Here is a 17,263-nt window from a genome sequence, read left to right on the forward strand (position 1 = left end):
TCATGCTACTGACTCTTTTTAGGTTGTAACAGGCAATGCTGTACACCCATGTACCAGAGAACCATAGAACCATAGAAACCCTACAGTGCAGAAACAGGCCATTCGGCCCATCAAGTCTGCACCGACCACAATCCCACCCAGGCCCTACCCCCATATCCCTACACATATTACCCGCTAATCCCTCTAACCTACGCATCCCAGGACACTAAGGGGCAATTTTAGCATGGCCAATCAACCTAACCCACACATCTTTGGACTGTGGGAGGAAACCGGAGCACCCGGAGGAAACCCACGCAGACACGAGGAGAATGTGCAAACTCCACACAGACAGTGACCCAAGCCGGGAATCGAACCCAGGTCCCTGGAGCTGTGAAGCAGCAGTGCTAACCACTGTGCTACCGTGCCGCAGTCAGTGAGGTTCTCATGCTGCAAGAAATATTTACATCTCCTTTTCAGTGGACAGAACAAAATGCGATGAGAGAGAATGGAAATTAATTCTTGATTTGTGTGGGATTTTCAATGAGTTTACATAAGGCTGAGAGGACTTGTGCAATACCAATATGTTTTAAATCAGCTACTGGCATTTTGGAATGCTCTTCCTAACACTAGTACTCTGTTTATGTGATATTGCTGGATTTTCTAATTCTTACAATGGGTTGCCCACTGTGTTATGTTCCGCTTAGTTAGTGCATTGATATTGAACTTAAGTACAAAAAAAATCACACAGCATTGAAATACTTTCTATGCAAGGGTAAGCAAAATTAAGACAACATACACTGTGCTGTAATCCAATCATGATAACTGTAGACTTATGCCAAGAAAAGTTATGCTTGAATAATGTTAGATTACTATAAACTGCAGATAAGGCGGAGCCAGTTTATAAATCTTTATACCACACAGACTGTTGAACAGTTATTTCAGCAATTTAATCTGAGATTAAAAACAGAAAAGAAAACCTTAAGAGCCAAGAACAATGTTTTATACAGTTGCGATCATAACTCTGAAAGATTATATTTTGTGTTGAGAAATGAAACAGCTTAGTTGGGTTTGTGAAGTTAAGAAAACTTCATCTTTTTTACAAACACATTACCATTCATCATTCATGAAGCCATCAAAGCGCCTGCCCTCCCTCATCGCCTGATTACATTGTGCTGTGGTTCCTCATGCACTAGCACCCCTGCTTCATTATAATTAGCAGGATTGATCTTGAGGGCAGCGCGTGCTAGCCCAGTCCTGCCTTTATCCAGTAGCCATCTTCAAATTTGAAAAGTCGAACATTTTACTGCCACCAACAATTACAAAAATGCTATTGTCTAGAAATTGATTTGTCCCATGCCTGTTTACATGCAGCAGTTCAGTGTCATCCACCATATTTGTTGAGTGGTCAGTACCTATCCAGATTGTGCTCAATGCATGTGGGCACGAGACCTGTTTCAAGCCCGTGAATCAAATTAGGCTGTGATTCCAGCATATGCTGTGTATCCCCTAATTGGGAAATGGCTCATTATCCCTAACTACTGGAGTGAAACTGGGAGAAAGGATACAGAGAGGTGTTGGTTCCAATGAATTGCAATCCTTCACACCTGAAAGGAACGCAAAGTGCCATGTGGAGAAGGTTGAAATGAAACTGCAGACCAGGACAGTTTTGAGATAGTCAGTCAGTGCTGCTTATATGTTGACATATGAGCAAGTGGTGAGAATGGTGCTGCGAAGCGTTCTACATGTCTAGAAGATAACTTTAATCGTGGGTGAATGGAAACCATGAAGGGTGGAATTTTAGTTACAATTCACATGGAATAAGTTGGAGCTAGAGACAGTTGCAAAGGAAGCAGACATGGCTGTAGAAACCTTTTCTTTAAAATGCCTGGTCAAACATAGAAAACACCGGAATTGAACAAGGTATAAGAGACAAACTGAATTCCTGTAGGAGAGAAGAGCAGAACATCTTCAAGATGCATGGGCATTCCCGCAAGAGAAGTAGCAGTGTATCAAACATTAGAAGCAAAATTTGCATTATATGCAAAAAAAACCCAGAAAATGCTGGAAATACTCAGAAAGTCTGACAGCATCTGTGAAGAAAAACAATTTCTTATTGACCTGATGATTTTTCTCTCCATGGATGTTGGCCTGGCCTGCTGATTATTTCCAGAATGTTCTGTTTTTAGATCAGATTTCAGTTAGGTGGACTGGCCATGCTAAATTACCCCTTAGTGTCCAAAGACATGTCGGTTAGGTGGACTAACCCTGGTAAATGCATAGGGTTAAGGGGATAGGGCGGAGGGGAGAGGCTGGGTGGTGGGCTGCTCTTTTGGAGAGTCGGTGCAGACTCGGTGGGCCAGATGGCCTCTTTCTGCACCATAGAGATTCTATGGATTTCCAGCAGCTGCATTATCTTGCTTTACCTGCAGTATCTTGCAGTACCAATAAACGTCTGAATGATTTCCATTATAAATGTTAAGAATTTAGTGCTGGATCATTGGAATGTTCATTCCCTTTGAACGAGAACTAAGTTTTATATCTTTGCAGAAGAGACAAATAGCAGCCTTTTATTTTCTGGGGGTCATAACTCATTACGGCTTGGCAGACATAGAAACATGACTTCCCCTGAGACCTGGTGCAGGCACAGAAAATAAAGGCTTTCAACATATTAAAAATGGTTGCAGGCTTTGGTGAGTCAAACGTAGGTAAATTATCGGTCACTTGGCCTAAACTGTTGTCATATAACTTCTTTCATTTTGACAGAGAATTTGAAATATTTTGTCAGATTCCTGCAATCTATCAATTCTCCCCCTGCGGTCTCTCGGGATTATGAAATCCTTAAGACTCACTGGGACATAAAATGATGCCGACAATTTAAGAGTGGAATCTTCTTGAAACAGTTTTCCAAAATATACTAACAAAACACAGATATGATATTTTTCCTAACATAGATGCAGTTATTAATTAAATTCAATTCTTATCTTTCACTGTCCTGTCCGAGGCATTAAAGGAGCATATGTTTTTTTTTCTACAGTTTCACCCTGATGAGAGTTATGAGAATGTTCAGACTGGCGAAGAAATGTGAGTACTTAATTTCCTCAGGAAACCACACACTGAGCACCCAAAGCAGCGAGCAATCTACACGAACACTTAATTAATTAATTTTGCCTCAGGAATTGTTAAGAACACTGTTGTTTAACAAAACACTTACTCTGTTTCACACATCAAATATTTATGTATGGGTAAAGAGGGACAAATAAGCAAACCTCATGCTAAACAGCTGGATATGATTAGAAAGTGTAACAAATGACCAAGTCACAATGCACCTTTTTACGGAGCATTTGGGCATTTTTCTCTCATCCATGTATCAATGCTGTCTTCCTTGGCTGGGAAGGTCAGATCAACCAGTCTGCAGATAGCTAAGCAGATGTTGGTTGAAAGTAATGTAGAAAAGGACCTCACTTTTGAAAAGCATAACGGATTGAGTACGAGTTCAGAAAGAAAGGTTAAAAAAAACCAAGTGCATCATTAACCAAGGGAGGGTGTTGATTGGTGGGTGTTTCTTAAAGCAGTCTTTCAGAAGCCTTTAGTTTATTTCTGTTAAATTTAGTTAGTCCAATAAATCAAGGTGTTGCAGGGCATCTCGCTCCCATGGAATACACATCCTGTAACATGTGGGAACTCCAGAATGCTTCTCATGTCTTAGATAAATTCATTGTCACGGATGCTTTAAATGTGTTTCCTCAAGATTGCCGTGAACACTGGGCCTATATTGGAATATGTGTATTTTATATGTTCAGAGTGAGTTGAAATAACCCAGCAGCAAAGCATTTTGTATTTAATAGGAAAAGTGAGTTTATTTCACACTTGTGCCAGTGGTTACTGGAGAATGACACCACTCACATGCACATAGGCTGGGACTTTCCTGGATACTACAGAGGCCAATGTCAGCTGGGAAAAATGGTGTTGTAACTGCTGACAGTAATGGTTGCTTTCTCTGCAATATAGTTTGGGACTTAGAAAGAAACATTTCAGCGATGGGTCCCACAACGTATTGCTAGCTAGCTGGCCCCTGATTCACCCAGCCCTCCAGCAATTTAGAAACTGAAGAATCTGGGGTGCCATAGTTAAAGGCCACCCCAGTGCACAGCAACCAAACCAATTAACCCTGGAAACCCTATTGGCATTCCCATTCAGGCAAAGCCGGGGGTGTCAGGGCAGGACCTCTCCCCAATGAATGCTGCACTGACCTGAGCTCCCCAGGAAGGCTTGGTCACCAGGTTCACACCTTCGATCACCAGTAAGCTATGCGCCGTTCTGCCATCACTCTGCTGCAGATAGTTTTTTTTGATGCAGAGAAGTTGGGGGAATTAATCTTACGTACGGTCCTTACAGTGACATGTTAACGTGTTCCAATGAGGTTTCCAATGTTTAACATCGGGAAGCGTATCCTGTCACTGATGGGATGGAGGGATGGGGGAGTCCAAACTGACTGAGAAACTAGGTACACTGCCAATTTTCTCTTTTCGTTTAATATTTATTTGAAAAGTGAAGTTTACTATCTTGACCTTCCTTAATATAAATGACTTTACAGAGAAATATGGTTAAGATAAATCTTTTTATTTTGTTCCATCCGTTTTTATTTATTGAAATCTGTTTATAGATGGAATGCTCATTAAGTTATAATAGCTGGAAGGAATTTGTGAAACTATCAGGGTACTTACTGAATTATCATTAATGGGCAAAAATCGTAAACACAGGAATGTGTCAGCATTAACTCTGGTTGTTAATTCAGACCTATTCCAAGTCTGGCTATGTTATGTTTCCAAGTCTATACTCCCAAATAAAATCATTAGCACTAAATTGTTGCTAAGAGAGCACACAGTCACAATGAATAAATGTTTGACAAACATGTATTTATTTCCACGGGGAAATGAGCCAGAATGGCATCATTATAGTTCTGATGATTTCATGTATAAATAATGTGACCATGTTGTCTGTCTTTTGATGAGGCAAATGCTTTTTCACGAAAACACTGCATGTTAAACATTTTTTGAGGCGCCCTGATGGTGAAACTCATTTAAACCACCACAGATCATTAAAAAATGCATTCAGTAACTGATTCCAGTTGGACCAAGAAGCTAGAGCAACAATTGGCATTGCCCAGCCATTTGCCTAAAGGCAAGGAAAATTGTGAGGGTGGGAGAGGTACTCTCATGCCAGATAAGGAATGGCCTTGATATGGGTATACATCCCCTTTCTTCTCTTTCAACCGAGGAAATTATATTTAGGATAGAGGAGCAATTTCAGAAAGAAGTTCTTAATGGAGCACAGAGATCAAAACAATATTCATTTTGGAAAGCTAGGATAGGTGGAAAACCCAAATGAAGCATATAGGCCGGGATTTTCCTGGCCCGCTGCACTACTCGAGCAGACATCATCGGGGGGCCTTTAGCGGGATCCGCAACCAATACCTGGCCGATCGCGAGTCTCCCAGGCCCTTTGGAAATCTCAATTTCCATATGATTAGCATGCCCAGGATGGTAGTCTCCGGGCCCGCTTGCATCTCCCCCTGCACTGGGAGTGGTCCCCAAATGTGAGGTTTGCAACTGTTCCCCACCAGTGGAGAACAGGCGTGCTCACCCTGCTGGTGAGGGCAAAGACCATTCTGGGCCCCCGGGAAGTCAGGGCCAGGGGGTTCCCCTTGGGCAGTGCCAGCCTGGCACTGGCCACAAGGCACCGGGCAGTGCCGAGGGTGCAAGGCCAGAGGGGCAGGGCCTACTGAGGGGGTGGACCCTACTGGGGGGAGGCGATCGGTGGTGTGGGGGGACCCACTGCAATGGATGGCGGAGGGAGGGAGGAGGGCAATCGGGCTGGCCATGGGAGAGAGGGGGGAGGAGGTATGGAGTTGGGGCTGGCCATGGCAGAGGGGGGAGATCAGGGCTGGTCTGGGGGCAGGGGAGTTGGATAGGCCAGCAATCAGTGATGACATTGGGAGGCCGGTGATGGTTGGGGGTGGGGGCAATGCGCATGCGCCGATCGCCCCATTGACAGATTTGCGCATGCGCAGTGGCCCGTTCAGCCCACTGATGCCGGTCTCTCAAGCGGGGTTCAGGCCCTGCCCCCCACTTTCCAGTGAGAATCTCTCTAAGGCACTCTGTGATGGACAGAGTGACGAAGATTCGTTCAGGTAAGTGCGCTCAAAACAAATGGACCGGAAAATCTCCAGTTTTCCCACCCGTTGGGCACTTAGTTTTTTTGTGGGGGGGGGGGGGGAGAATCCCAGCTATAACCTGTGACTCCTCTTCACAGACAAAGGGCTTTTAAATCAAGAACATCAATTGTATAGAGATTGGACTTGAATATTTGGAGCACTCCATCACCTGTGAGTCATTCAATTCATTCTCTTGTTGCCCAACTCTTGTTGGGTGGTGTCACCCTTTTGAGCTTTTGGAACTTCACACCCTGTTGTGTACGACAGTGTTTACACAGAGTAACATGACCTGTCTGACCCACAGAGAGGCTATCAGCTGGTTTTGGTTTTTGGGACACAGATTTCTGGACCTTTTTGTTAACTCACATAAAGAAATCCATGAATATTCACAATGCTCTTTGTACGGGAGTTTATTGCATAGATCCAAGCCCTGACACAAGAAGTAATCATTAAACTGTCAAGATGGTGTAATAATGCTCAAACATGTTGTGCCACAGGCTGGTAGAAAGTGAGTTCAAGCCTGCAAATTCACCATGTGGTAAAATCAGAGGGAAAACCTGTCTGGAAGGTACGGAGAATAGGAAAATGTGCCACAAAAAAAACACAAGTGCTAATATAGTGCCTTTCGCTGTTGTGATTTAGCAGCTCATTTGCGCACAGCAAGCTCCCGCTAGGGAGCCATAATGACAGTGGGTCTCATAATGACCCAGTAATCTCTTTTCTGATGTTAATAGAGAGGTAAATATTGGTCAGGACACTGGGATTTTCAGGATTTTCTTTCACAGATCTTTTCCATTCATCGGAGAGGACATATTGACAGGGCTTCAGTTTGTTGTCTCATGTGAAATGCAGCATCTCAGACAGTGCAGCACTCCCTCAGTACTGACAAGTGTCAGCTTTGATTCTTGTACTCAAATTCTGGAGTCGGACTTAAATTCACAATTTATGAAGAGTGCTACCAACTGAGACGCAGCTGACACACAAATGATACACCATCATATGTAAATTGCTGCAGGCACCTCTAATTACATAGTTCCAGAATAAAATTATATAGCCTGGGAGAAATGATCAGACTATTCTGTCAGAGGTAATGTGTGGCGCAGAAAGTCCTAATAATGATCTAAGAATGTTCTTTTGCATCCCAAGTGATCTGAAATGTCCGGACAAATAATAAAAGCTTGTGTTTCATTGCAGGTATTTGGTTTTATATTCCTTTGCTCCCAACAAAGATGATGAACTGGAGCTCAGACAAGGAGACCTCGTTAATGTTATTAAAAAATGTGGTGACGGTTGGTATTTGGGTAGGTTACTGCCAGATCTATTACAATATATTAAATACAGCCTGTTCTTCAGTGCACTATTAAAATAATACCCACAAGCTTTATCTCATTGCTTTGGGAGTGACATAGTACAAGACAAATGTGGCCTGACTCCCATCTACAGCTGATGTTCATGAATGCTTCACACCACAGAGCTCTCGGTTCAACTTTACTGTGCCTCACATTATTCTCCCAGTGTGATTAACATTTTCCTGTATGTTTTCTGTGCATCTGCAACAGTAAAAATGCATCATGTGTAATGTTGAAATACTGAACTTGAACTAATATTTTCCCAAATGGGAAGAAAATACATTGAAGATGTGCAGGTTAGGTTGATTGGAAATGCTAAATTGCCTTAGAGTATTAGCAAGGTAAATAAGTGGGGTTACGGGACAGGGGCCTCGATGGGCTTGTTTTAGATGCAGGCTTAATGGGCCAAATGGCCTCCTTCTGCACTGAAGGAATTCTGTGATTCTTCGATGATTCTAAGATATATTTATTCTGACTATTCTATTTCTATTTAGATATCTAACATACTGCATGGTGTTAATAAACAAACACCACAAACTTTGACTCTGTATCCAGTTTTCTATCTTGCCTCCATAATGGGGTCCATGAAATTTGAATACAAGTTTTCTGGTCTTAGCTGTGCCAGATGCCATTTTAGTGAGGGTTTTGGAATGCATCCCTGGAACATCTATCAGAAGTATACAGAATTGACTGATCATGATGTTTTTTTATTCATTCATGGGACATGGGTGGCGCTGGCTGGCTCGCATTTATTTCCCATCCCTAGTTGGGCCTCTAGACATTCCTAGTTGCCCGAGGGCAGTTGAGAGTCAACCACATTGCTGTAGCTCTGGATTTACAAGTAGACCCCCAGACCAGGTAAGGACAGCAGATTTCCTTCCCTAAAGGACATTAGTGAACCAGATAGGTTTCCCGACAATCGACAATGGTTTCATGGTCATCAGTAGATTCTTAATTCCAGATTCAAATTCCACTGTCTGCCGTGGCAGGATTTGAACCCGGGTGCCAGGAACATTAGCTGAGTTTCTGGATGAATAGTCTTAGCGACAATACCATTAGTCCATTGCTTCCCGATAATTGTGTAATGCCGATTTCATCTCCGTGCTGCAATTTTGGAGCTCCATGTTGTAATTAATGCTTTGTTTCTTAGCTTTCATTCAACAATAGCAAAGGCCTCCACAACAACTATTAAAAGAGATAATCAACTACATTAATGTTACCACCTGATTGGCATCTTTAATCTACTCTGGAAACCACCGAACATTTCCACAGTTGCAGCAGGAGCCAGTAATCAGTCTTCAGGGAGCAATGTAACTGAAGAGCTTTATTTCAAGACGAAGGATTCTGCACAATGTATTTACTCTCTGACATGGGTGCAGTAATTTGTAGCTGAGGAAAAAGAGGAAGAGCAGGTGAAAAGGAGAAGGCATCCAACAGAGCCCTTTTCTGGCCGCACTATTTGTGCTTGACACATCCGATTGTGATACCCCAATTCCCCATTCACCACATTACCATTCCTCTATTATTATCCATCTCAATATTTAGCTTGATCACAATGTAAACATAAAACCCATCACAACATACATATTCTATATCAAACTGTAACCATCAGTGAACAAAGGAACAATACAGCACAGGAACAGGCCCTTTGGCCCACTTAGCTTATGTCGATATGTGGTTTCTATCCCTCTGTACGCCTCCCATTCATATGTCAATCAAGATACACCTTGAACGTTGCTAACATGCCCGCTTCCACCGATTCCATTGGCAATGCATTCCAGGCACCCACCATCTTCTGTGTGAAAAACTTTTCCTGCATGCCTCCCCTAAACTTCCCACCTCACAAAGATTGGAGAGTGACAAATGTTGTGCCTTTGTTTAAAAAGAGCTGCAGGGAAAAGCCTGGGAACTACAGGCCAGTGAGCCTCACATCTGTGGTGGGTAAGTTGTTGGAAGGTATTTTGAGAGACAGGATCTACAGGCATTTAGAGATGCAAGGACTGATTAGGGACAGTCAGCATGGCTTTGTGAGTGGAAAATCATGTCTCACAAATTTGATTGAGTTTTTTGAAGGGGTAATCAAGAAGGTAGATGAGGGCAGTGCAGTTGATGTTGTCTACATGGACTTTAGCAAGGCCTTTGACAAGGTACCGCATGATAGGTTGTTGCATAAGGTTAAATCTCACGGGATCCAGGGTGAGGTATCTAAATGGATACAAAATTGGCTTCTTGACAGATGCCAGAGGGTGGTTGTAGAGGGTTGTTTTGCAAACTGGAGACCTGTGACCAGCGGTGTGCCTCAGGGATCAGTGCTGGGTCCACTGTTATTTGTCATTTATATTAATGATTTGGATGGGAATATAGGTGGCATGGTTAGTAAGTTTGCAGATAACACCAAGATTGGTGGCATAGTGAACAGTGAAGAAAGTTATCTCTGATTGCAACGGGATCTTGATCAATTGGGCCAGTGGGCTGACGAATGGCAGATAGAGTTTAATTTAGACAAATGCGAGGTGATACATTTTGGTGGATTGAACCAGGGCAGGACTTACTCAGTTAATGGTAGGGCATTGGGGAGAGTTACAGAACAAAGAGATCGAGGGGTACATGTTCATAGCTCCTTGAAAGTGGAGTCACAGGTGGACAGAGTGGTGAAGAAGGCATTCGGCATGCTTGGTTTCATCGGTCAGAACATTGAATACAGGAGTTGGGACGTCTTGTTGAAGTTGTACAGGGCATTGGTAAGGCCACACTTGGAATACTGTGTGCAGTTCTGGTCACCCTATTATAGAAAGGATATTATTAAACTAGAAAGAGTGCAGAAAAGATTTACTAGGATGCTACTGGGACTTGATGGTTTGAGTTATAAGGAGAGGCTGGATAGACTGGGACTTTTTTCTCCAGAGCGTAGGAGGCTGAGGGGTGACCTTATAGAGGTCTATAAAATAATGAGGGGCATAGATCAGCTAGATAGTCAATATCGTTTCCCAAAGTTAGGGGAGTCTAAAACTAGAGGGCATAGGTTTAAGGTGACAGGGGAGCGATACAAAAGTGTCCAGAGGGGCAATGTTTTCACACAGAGGGTGGTGAGTGTCTGGAACAAGCTGCCAGAAGTAGTAGTAGAGGCAGGTACACTTTTGCCTTTTAAAAAGCATTTAGATAGTTACATGGATAGGATGGGTATAGAGGGATATGGGCCAAATGCAGACAATTGGGATTAGTTTAGGGATTTTTAAAAAAATGGCGGCATGGACAAGTTGGGCCGAAGGGCCTGTTTCCATGCTGTAAACCTCTATGACTCTATGACTCTCACCTTAAACCTATGCCCTCTTGTAGTTGACGTTTCCACCCTGAGAAAAAGCCTCTGACTATCTACCCTATCTCATAATTTTGTAGACTTCTATCAGGTCACCCCTCAGCCTCTGTCTTTCCAGTGAAAACTTTCCAGTGAAAACCTTCCAGACCAGGCAACATTCTGGTGAACCTTTTTTGCACTCTTTCCAAAGCATCCACATCCTTCTGTTAGTGTGACAAACATAACTGCACGTTATACGGCCTAACTAAAGTTTTATACAACTGTAACATAACTTGCCAACTCTTATACTTGATGCCCCAGCCGATGAAGGCAGGCATGCTGTATGCCTTCTTGACCATCTTATCTACTTGTGTTGCCACTTTCTGGGATCCATGGACCTGTACGCCCAGATCCCTCTGTATGCCAATGCTCCTCAGGGTTCTGCCATTTACTGTATAATTCGCACCTGAATTTCATCTTCCAATTTGAATCTTGTAAGTTTACAAGAATTCCAATTTGATGTGCTGAGACTAATTTTACTGTCCATGTGGGAAATGCACTGTTCAGAATAGTCATTATTTTCAGTTAATTTCTTCATTTCACATTTGAGGATTTCCTAATGAGATTATGACATATCTTTCACACTGGGGCGTGTTAACTTCTGTCCTTTAATAATCTCGACTGACAGAAATTTTATGACATGTTAAATAACCTGAAGAGAAAAGTAACAATTTCATCAGCTGTTAAAATAAGTTGCATTCCAGGAGGTATCAAATTGAAGATCAATTGATTGGAAGTGGAGGAAAACAATCTGTAACCCAGCCCCTTTTCTATGCAATTTCCTGAAATAACACTGAAAGATCTAATTAAAGTAGGAATAAAGAACTGTGAATGCTGGAAATGAAATAAAAATAGCTGGAAATACTCAGCGAGCCTGGCAGCATCTGGAGAGAGAATAACAGAGTTAACGGCCGGAATTATCTGGGCATTCACGCCCTGCCCCCGCTGCAAACAAGGATGGAGAATTTGGCGCTTGGCATGAACGACCAGAAAATTCCACCCAACATTTCAAGTCTTTTACTTAGAACAGAAGGAAGTTAGAAATATGGGTTAATGCCATTGAAAGTTAGGAGGGAGAGGAAAAACAAAAGGGAAGGTCTGGGTAGGGTCGAGGGCCTGCTGAATATTCCCAGGACTTTCTGTTTTTATTCTACATATTATAATAGCATCTAATTAGTTGTCTTGGGGATTGCCACTGAGTCACTTTATTGCGTCAGCCCGCTGAACTGACTGGTTGCAGTCACAGCATTAAAATTACTTTCTGCTGCCATTTATTGTACAGGGATTGAGTGAAGGAGGAGAAATTGGACCTTCTTGCATCGATTTTCTTGGCAAAAGCAGAGGCGCAAAGAGCTATTTTCAGACGGGTATGTCCAGTGTCCCAAAGTTGCCTGAAATCATTCCAATCCCATATCTTGCAATGCGACTGCCCCGAGTGGAACAGATGGTGAGTGTGATGGAACACTGGGGCCTAGAAATTTGGTAGTACCGCCTGCTGAGTACTAACTGCCCATGCTCAAATTGGGAAGTCAGAGTAGAACAGGATCCTGGGCCTTGGACCTCACCACTACATAAAACCTCACAGCACCAGGGACCCGGGTTTGATTCCTGGCTTGGGTCACTGTCCGTGAGGAGTCTGCATGTTCTCCCCGTGTCTGCGTGGGTTTCCTCCAGGTGCTCTGGTTTCCTCCCACAGTCCAAAGACGTGTAGGTTAGGTGAATTGGCCATGCTAAAGTCTCCTTCGGTGTACCCGAACAGGCACTGGAGCGTGGCGACTAGAGGATTTTCACAGTAACTTCATTGCAGTGTTATTGTAAGCCTACTTGTGACACTATTAAATAAACTTTAAACTTTTAAAAGGTGGAGCACAGTGAGACTGTGCAAGTTCTGGTTATCGATTGGGAAAGATTGCAGAGGTCTGGAGGAGCAATGACTCAGCCTATGCAAGTAAATTGAGGTGAGGGGTTAAAATAAAGAACATTGCTTGAGGTTCTGCACTTTTGCTGGTTGAGCCTCAGATGTGATTGGTGGGGACTAGGATGGTCAGGAAAGAAAATCAACCTGCAGTATTGTTGGCTAGGTCTTGGAGTACATTTGGGGTTGTGTGAATTTTGGGACTGGGGCTGGGGGACACGAAAGGTAATTGTTAGGTGGAGGGGGCAGCTACTGGAGGTCAAAGTCAGGAGTGACATCAGGTCCGAGATCTTGGGACAAGGAGTGAGGGTGACTAAGGCGCATACTAATTTGTTTCCTCATTGAACATCACTTAGTATTGGTCTGCTTGGGAAATGTCAGTAACTGTGCTGGCTGCCTTGAGGCAAGCCAAAGTTGCAAAATAGGGCAGAAGCAGGCATTAAACACTTAATGGTGGCAGTGGCACAGTGGTATTGTCACTGGACTCATAATTCATAGACCCAGGGCAATGCTCTGAGGACCTGGGCTTGAATCCCACCATGGCAGATGGTGAAATTTGAATTCAATAAAAATGTGGAATTAAGAGTCGAATGATGACCATGAAACTATTGTTGATTGTTGTAAAAAACCATCTGGTTCATCAATGTCCTTTAGGGAAGGAAATTTGTTGTCCTTCCTTGGTCTGACCTACATGTGACTCCAGATCCACAGCAGTGTGGTTGATTCTTAAGTGCCCTCAGGGATGGGCAATAAGTGCTGACCCAGCCAGTGATGCCACATCCCATGAACAAATAAAAAAAATTTAATTTGCAAATATTAATGACTTCTTTTTTGGATCTTAGCAAAATCTTGTAAGGCATTAGAATTTATGCATGCAGCATTGACACCATTTTGGACACAAAACAGCACCCACAGCATTTAAACTCGGGTACTATGGAGCCAAATGTCTAACCCTGGGTGTTACTAATGAGGGACTGTGTGAATAATCAACATTGCTTTTTTGATTAAGTATTTTCAAATGGTTAACAATGAATTATATGTCAGTGAAGGCAGCCAAATACAAGGAACGGGTGATTGAATCTTGGAGTACTGCTGGGAAAAATTCCTAATGCCCTCCATATAATTGAAAATAGTGCTTTTAAATCATGTGGGATTAACCATTTTAAAGCACATTAAAGTAAGAGACCATCAATAATTGCCAATATTTATATTAGAACATGAAATGGACACCTGGGAGGGTGTTTTGTCAAAACTTACTGTTGCCTCATATTTTTGTCATGTTTTTACATGGATTATTTTTAGGTCCCCCATAAACAAGAACTATTTTTATGTTTGTGCAAAGAATGAGTCAACTATGCCCCAGTGTTTAAAAATGATTTATTGTCTGCCCATTAATTTTCAGTATTTTTATAGCACACTGTTGGGTATGAGAGAGGTTAGTGAATGAATAGTCTTTGTATTGTACTGCTGTGAAAAGGTTTTTTAATCATCTTTGGCCACTTTATCTGTAGGTATTTTCAAATTATTTATTACAGAGTAATCACATTTGTGCAACAAACAATACCCATTAAATATTTTTCAACTCAGTTACATGAATATGCTCTACTGATGGGATATTTCAATCTAAACCGAAGAGTGTACTGTTTAAAGCATTCATGGCATTGGTGTGTATATTTTCTAGGTACATCTCGAAGAACCAGGAAATTTGGCACCTTCCCAGGAAATTATGTGGAAAAATTGTGTCTGTGACCAACACAACTGATTCTCCAATTCAACTAATAAGTTATTCTTGGTGAAATTGTGGACTGAATGGGTCAGAAAGTGCACCAAAATGTACACTCTGTAGATAAAGTTTTAGATTCAATTGACTCAGAATTTCCTTGGAGGTTTGTGTCACTGTGGCATACGTGTTGCATTGTTTTTTTTTCTCAAAGGAAGTTTGTGTACATCTGATTTAAGCTGGTTTTACACCTGACCATTGCCACATGAAAACATCCGTGATCATGATATATCCACCAAAGTCTCAATTCACCAATTTACATAGCTCCATCCATATGTGAAACACCAGGAATCTTAGAATCACACAGTGCAGAAGGAGGTCATTCGGCCCATCAAGTCTACACCGACCACAATCCTAACCAGGCCCTATCCCCATAACCCTATGGAGAAACATGAATTTGATACATTTTCCCAAGTTTTGAACATGCAAGTTTCTGTGCAACATTTCACAAATGGCAAAAACCAAAGTCTGTTTTTGATATTTTAATGTGATATTATTTAGCGATTTTCAAAAAAAAGTTATTTCTTACTGAGATCTGCAATATATTTTCTGTATCTTCGGATGTATTTTTATGGTGTCAGGACCTGTTACATTCAAAATAATTTTCACAATTGTATTTTCATAAACAAGCAAAATTGACGGTTTGACAAATACTCCGTGAGTTCCTCTGGCCTTGATTGTGTTTGATGATTTGACTTCTTTTATGTGGGTTTTTAATTCAATTTCACAGAAAATTCACCTTGGGAAAAGCAGCTTAAAAATGACTTCTCTTTCAGCAAAAATGAAATCCAGGAAATTTCTGGCCAAATAGCTGATGCTAAATGTAAGTTTGTATAAAAAATCTTTTAGACCTTATGTTCTTCATTTCTCCCAATTAACCATTTTACATCTTCTCCCATTTAAGAAAACGGTTAAATGACCTTTTCCCATGTCACTATCAAGGCTGGTTTAGTAAGGGGTCAGTGGGAGTTGTGTAAGAGTTCTGTGGATTAACTCACCCTTGTTTTTTCTGCTTTTTGTTTGTGAAGTTGGATACAAACCCAGCTCAGACTGCTGAGTCATGGAGATGAACTCATGCCCTCACTTTCCTTACAATAGTGCACTGATCTAACAAAATATATTGCCATAAGTCTGCCTGTCTCAAATACGTTTGTAAATAATCGAGAATTTTTACTTTAAATGAATGTGACTTGTCATGACAAATCATAGTCAGAGAGTACGTCACCTCCATTGATTGCAATTTCCTTGTTCATTAGATGTGATTTGTACAAGGCAACGGCGAGTCTAACTGATAATTGAAAATGGTTCATAAATGACAGGAAAGAGATTAAAAGTCTACTGAGTAGAGACAAGTGATAAAGTTATAAATTCAATCTTCATCAGATAAATGGAGATATTTAGAAGTATCAAAGAATGTCACAGTGATTAAAGAGAAGGATAAGCAACATTGCAGATCGTTCAGGCTGATCACATTATTTCCATTTTTAATTTATATGTAATCCTACGCGAGGTTTATTAATACAAGGTGTCACTGACAAAATGTATCTGCTCTCTTACTGCCAGTAATCAGTATGTTTTGAATAGAAAGAGGAGTGATTTTTCTTATACTGTGTTGGGTATTCCAATTAAATAATACAGCAGCAAACTGCCGTGAGTTTAAACTGAAGAAGGTTATTTATTTTCTCACCTACTTACAGTGAATTAACACCACTTAAAATACTTCGTCTCATGTGAGTACACAGACACATTCACACTCCTCCCATGCACACACAGACCCAGACACACACCACTCACACACTCACTACCCACAAACATACCACCCACACCATACACACACCCCATCGGCACCACAACACCCACATCTCACACTCTCCACCTACACACCCAGACACACACCACTCACACACTCACTACCCATAAACTTACCACCCACACCATACACACACCCCACCCACACCACACACACCCACACTTCACATCCCCCACCACACACAGACCCACACACCCAGACACACACCACTCACACACACACCACCCACACCATGCACACACCACCCAACTACACACATCCACACCTCACAGCCCTCACCCACACGCAGACACGCAAGTCACACCCACACATACACCGCCCATACCACACACATACATCACACACGCATACACCGCACACCCAATTACATACACACTCCACTCACACACCCCTCCAATACACCACAAAGCACAGATAAAGAAAGTGCATGAAGCCCCATCCTTACTCCATCATGTTGTGTGATCTTAGCAACATGCAAAATGCGATAGACTTCGAAGATATTTAGCAACTCAAAACTGGGCATCCATGAGCTGCTATCGGCCATCAGCTGCAGCAAAATTGTACTCAATTACAATCAATAACCTCATAGCCTGGCATATTCACCACTTCATAATTAGATTCAAGCTGAGGGATCAATCCTCTTCTCAATGAAGGGTCGCAGGATGTATGTCAGAAGTGACACCAGATAAAATGGAAATGGTTAGATTCCCTGGACCCAGTTTCAATCACATGACTGCTGGTATTGTGGGGTAAATTAAGATGGCCAGTGCTGTCTTTAACTATTGACAATACAAAACTCATGATATAACATTTATTCAAAACAAAAGCATAACAAGCAGCTGCTTGGAGATCACCAAAAGA

General features: G+C 42.0%; 1 protein-coding gene across 6 annotated transcripts in view; it reads left to right on the forward strand.

Moving 5' to 3' along the window:
- Positions 1-16,253, forward strand: part of LOC144505058 (uncharacterized) — a 105,315-nt gene extending 89,062 nt beyond the window's left edge. For 5 of the 6 annotated variants that reach the window (XM_078230795.1, XM_078230794.1, XM_078230796.1 and 2 more), the window contains 3 exons: positions 3,014-3,060; positions 7,388-7,494; positions 14,494-16,253. In XM_078230795.1, coding sequence (XP_078086921.1) covers positions 3,014-3,060; positions 7,388-7,494; positions 14,494-14,561 — 222 coding nt within the window. In that variant the 3' untranslated portion in view covers positions 14,562-16,253. Of the gene's footprint in view, positions 1-3,013; positions 3,061-7,387; positions 7,495-12,179; positions 12,470-14,493 lie in introns of those variants that run through there. The other variant, XM_078230798.1, reaches the window with a different exon arrangement.
- Positions 16,254-17,263: the final 1,010 nt, after the last annotated feature.

Source organism: Mustelus asterias, chromosome 16 (genome assembly GCF_964213995.1).
Source record: "Mustelus asterias chromosome 16, sMusAst1.hap1.1, whole genome shotgun sequence".
NCBI classification, from domain to species: Eukaryota; Metazoa; Chordata; class Chondrichthyes; order Carcharhiniformes; family Triakidae; genus Mustelus; species Mustelus asterias.